The following is a 3,624-nucleotide window of genomic DNA, read 5'->3' on the forward strand; positions in this document are numbered from 1 at the left end:
TTATGAAATATTATTTAGGGTCTTCCAAACCTTTTATTCAATGTTTTATCTGTGTGAATATTTCTTTGTGACATTATTATCACTATTATTGTACATTTTTATTATATATTTTAACCAACTTATTTCTTGGATCTCGTGTATTGGTTTCGTGTATCATCAACATGTTTTATTTCTTCTTTATACCGTATTATACAAAACAATCTTCTAATCTTCTAAATAAGCTCAAATATTTTACGCATTATCTATAATGGTGTAATGATTTTCGGGCATCGTCAGGAGCTGTTTTCTTTCATTATGCCGTATTTTATTTGAAACATTCCTCTTCCGAATGCTTCCAAATATTCTACACATTATCTTTAGCAGAGTAGTAGTTTCGGTCATCGTCTGCTACTCTATTTTCTCATTCTAACTTATAATATTCTCAATAATATTCTCGTATTATTTTATACAAATAATTGCTTCTGCCCATAGAACCAAATATCCTCACCAGAAAGACTTATTTGGTTTATCTTGGCTATTTTTATAGAAGCCTAAATCTTGTTATAATTTGAAAACTTGCCATATATACTCATATATGTTAACTTTTAAACAAAGCTACGTAATTAAACACAATTTAGTTGCAACTCTATTACTTATAGGGCGGAAAGACGCGGGTTTACAATAAACGTTCAGTTCTATATATTATATTGAAATTAACTAACTGATTCCTAGCGTGAATTATTTTATATATAATTACTCTAACAGCGTTGCTTATAATACTCTTGATGATTACCAACCCTATCTGCTCAGCTCCTGAAAATACAAAGCTCTTAAAATAAATTTTTATTAACCCTTTAAAATCTAAATTTATGAACTTTAACCCGTTTTTTGCCAGAGACTCAGATATCTACGATAAAATTAAGTTACAATATGTGAACTTAGCAGACTCAATTTTACCTTAAACGTAGAATCATATACGTAGTATGTATATGATTTGACCGTATTAGGGTACATAAGGTTTCGTAATTCTTTAAACTATTTTTTTTTACTCTTTTTATTACTTTTCCTATTCAAATTTATTTAATATTATTTAATCAAATATTAAAGCTTTAAATAATGCAAAATTATTTCGTTATTATATATAATCAGATTATAATAAATCTGTGTTACACAAGTTCAATTCTATTTTAATATAAATCAACAATTGGCAATAAACATAAATAAAATAAAGCAGAAGGCAAATATAATGATATATTTTTGTAAATTTCGGGATTTCAAAAGTATCAATGCACAAATCCGGAAAATTTATACAATTCTAATATTTATTCAAACGATACACCCGTCATTTGTTAGTTGTGCACATAAATTGCTTAACTATTTCGAGCTAATAACGAAATAGTTTCCCAAATATAAATAAATTCAAAAAAATAAATTAAATATTTTGGTCTCACAGATTTTCAATTCAAACTAAAATAGAGAATAATTCAAAAATTGTTTAGTCAAAAATTTTTAAGTTAATTTGCATGTGTTAGATTTTAATAAATATTTCATTAAATTGGGCGCAAGCGAGGTTTTCAGAGAATTTATTTATTGTCATAAATTGTTTTGTAAATCACATCAACTCACAACACAAACCCACACACATCAGTTAAAATGCCAATGGAAATTACTGTGTTTAATTTACCCAGGGGGGAGCTTGCGAGGCCCCGTGGGTCATATGCATAATTAATACGTATTTGTTGCATATTTTTTCTGACAGATGTCAGTGGAAATGTAATTAAACCAACAAATTTGCATGTCCATGCATATTTCATTTGGCAGTTATAAGTGAGCGAAAATATTTTAAATATTTTATTAAAATTAAATCAAAATAATAATAATAATATTGATTCCTTATTATTGATTCCTTAAAATGCTAATAAGTACGTATTTTGTCTTTTTTTTTGTAGGTTTGGGTCAACAAATGCCAAATACGCAGCATTCACAAATTATCTCTCGTACGGACTGGGGTGCACGTCCCTCCAAATTGGTAGAGCATTTCAATGGACCAGCTCCGTTCGTTATCATACATCATTCATACATACCGAGTGCTTGTTACACCACAGCCGACTGTATACAAGCGATGCGTTCGATACAGGACTTTCATCAACTAGAGCGTGGCTGGAATGATATTGGTTATAGTTTTCTTATTGGAGGTGATGGCATGATTTACACCGGACGTGGGTTCAATGTTATCGGTGCACATGCACCCAAATATAATGACAAGAGTGTAGGCATTTGTCTGATAGGCGATTGGAGAAGTAAGTACATGATATTATAATAGTTCACTTATATGTAATTAAGTGTATTAATTATTTTCTGTTTTATTTTTGTAGCTGATTTACCGCCACCACAAATGCTTAGAGCTGCCCGCGAACTAATATCATTTGGTGTTGCAAAAGGTTATATACATCCTGAATTTAAATTACTTGGCCATAGACAAGTACGTGATACTGAATGTCCCGGCAATAGATTGTTTAGTGAGATTTCAACTTGGCCACACTTTTCTCCGAAACCAAATGCCACAGAAAATGAAATTCATAAATTGTAAATTAAGCAAAATCGCATAAATCATACTTAGTTGTTAAGGCGGAAGCCACAATAAAAGTTCACTATTATTTTTAAGTTCACTAGATGCTTCTATACTTAGATTTCTATACTTAGATAATGAAATTTAAGTAATAAATTTATTTTATAAATAAAAAAAATAAAACCAAAATTATTAAGGATGTGGAAATTATTTTTAAGACTTTTTAGTACTTCGAAGCAGAGAAGGAAATATTTTCAACTTTGATAATTAAAATATATTGAATATAAGTTCTCTACATATTCGAATCAAGTACTCACTGCACTTTTAAGGAGTCTGAAAAACTTTTGTTGATGAGAAAATGATTTGATTATTAATTAAAAAATTAATAATCAAATAAAAAAAAAAATATACCATAAAAATAAATTAAGAATAAATGAAAAGTAAAGAAATATAAAAAACAAAAAATAAAGGGCATACATAACTAAAACTTAGGAATGAAAAATAATTTAAACGAGATAAAATTAATAATAAAAAAAATTAAATTATTAAAAAATAAACTAAATTAGTTGAATTAATAAAAAAAATTAAATTAATAAAAAAAAAATAAAATTAATAAAATAAAATAAAATTGATAAAAATAAATAAAATTAATAGAAAGTATTGGGCTAAAGGCATTCTGCAAATGTTTGGTTACAAAGATAATAAAGATTACATATAGATATAAGGAAGGAGGGCAGATAAGAAATGACTTAGTGACTTAGTAAAATAGTTGTATGGAGAACAATAGAGAGAATGATAATGATAAATGGAGTTGATTAGAGTGACAAAGCATGAATTTTAATTCACTAAAAAAAAACAGAGAGAGAGAAGATGAAAGTGTTTAAAAGCACAAATCGCAATTCAGTATATAACATTCGATTCATATTACGGCACGAAGGAGTAACTAAAACAAATTACTTATATGAGTTTACATAATTATCACCACTTTTTTGTTGAATATTCGTTTTCAAAATGTTTTGAGTTGGGTTTATCATGAGTTCTCTTGCGTTTATCATTATTGTAGGGAACTCATTTCT

General features: G+C 27.8%; 1 protein-coding gene across 2 annotated transcripts in view; it reads left to right on the plus strand.

Annotated features, from left to right (window-relative positions):
• LOC119680468 (peptidoglycan-recognition protein LB-like) overlaps positions 1–2,662 on the plus strand; it is a 350,438-nt gene extending 347,776 nt beyond the window's left edge. For both annotated transcript variants that reach the window (XM_038093289.1, XM_038093290.1), the window contains exons 2-3: positions 1,929–2,279; positions 2,355–2,662. In XM_038093289.1, coding sequence (XP_037949217.1) covers positions 1,929–2,279; positions 2,355–2,569 — 566 coding nt within the window. In that variant the 3' untranslated portion in view covers positions 2,570–2,662. The remainder of the gene's footprint in view (positions 1–1,928; positions 2,280–2,354) is intronic.
• The last annotated feature ends 962 nt before the right edge of the window (positions 2,663–3,624 follow it).

The sequence above is a fragment of the Teleopsis dalmanni genome, chromosome 2 (assembly GCF_002237135.1).
Source record: "Teleopsis dalmanni isolate 2A chromosome 2, ASM223713v2, whole genome shotgun sequence".
Taxonomy (NCBI): Eukaryota; Metazoa; Arthropoda; class Insecta; order Diptera; family Diopsidae; genus Teleopsis; species Teleopsis dalmanni.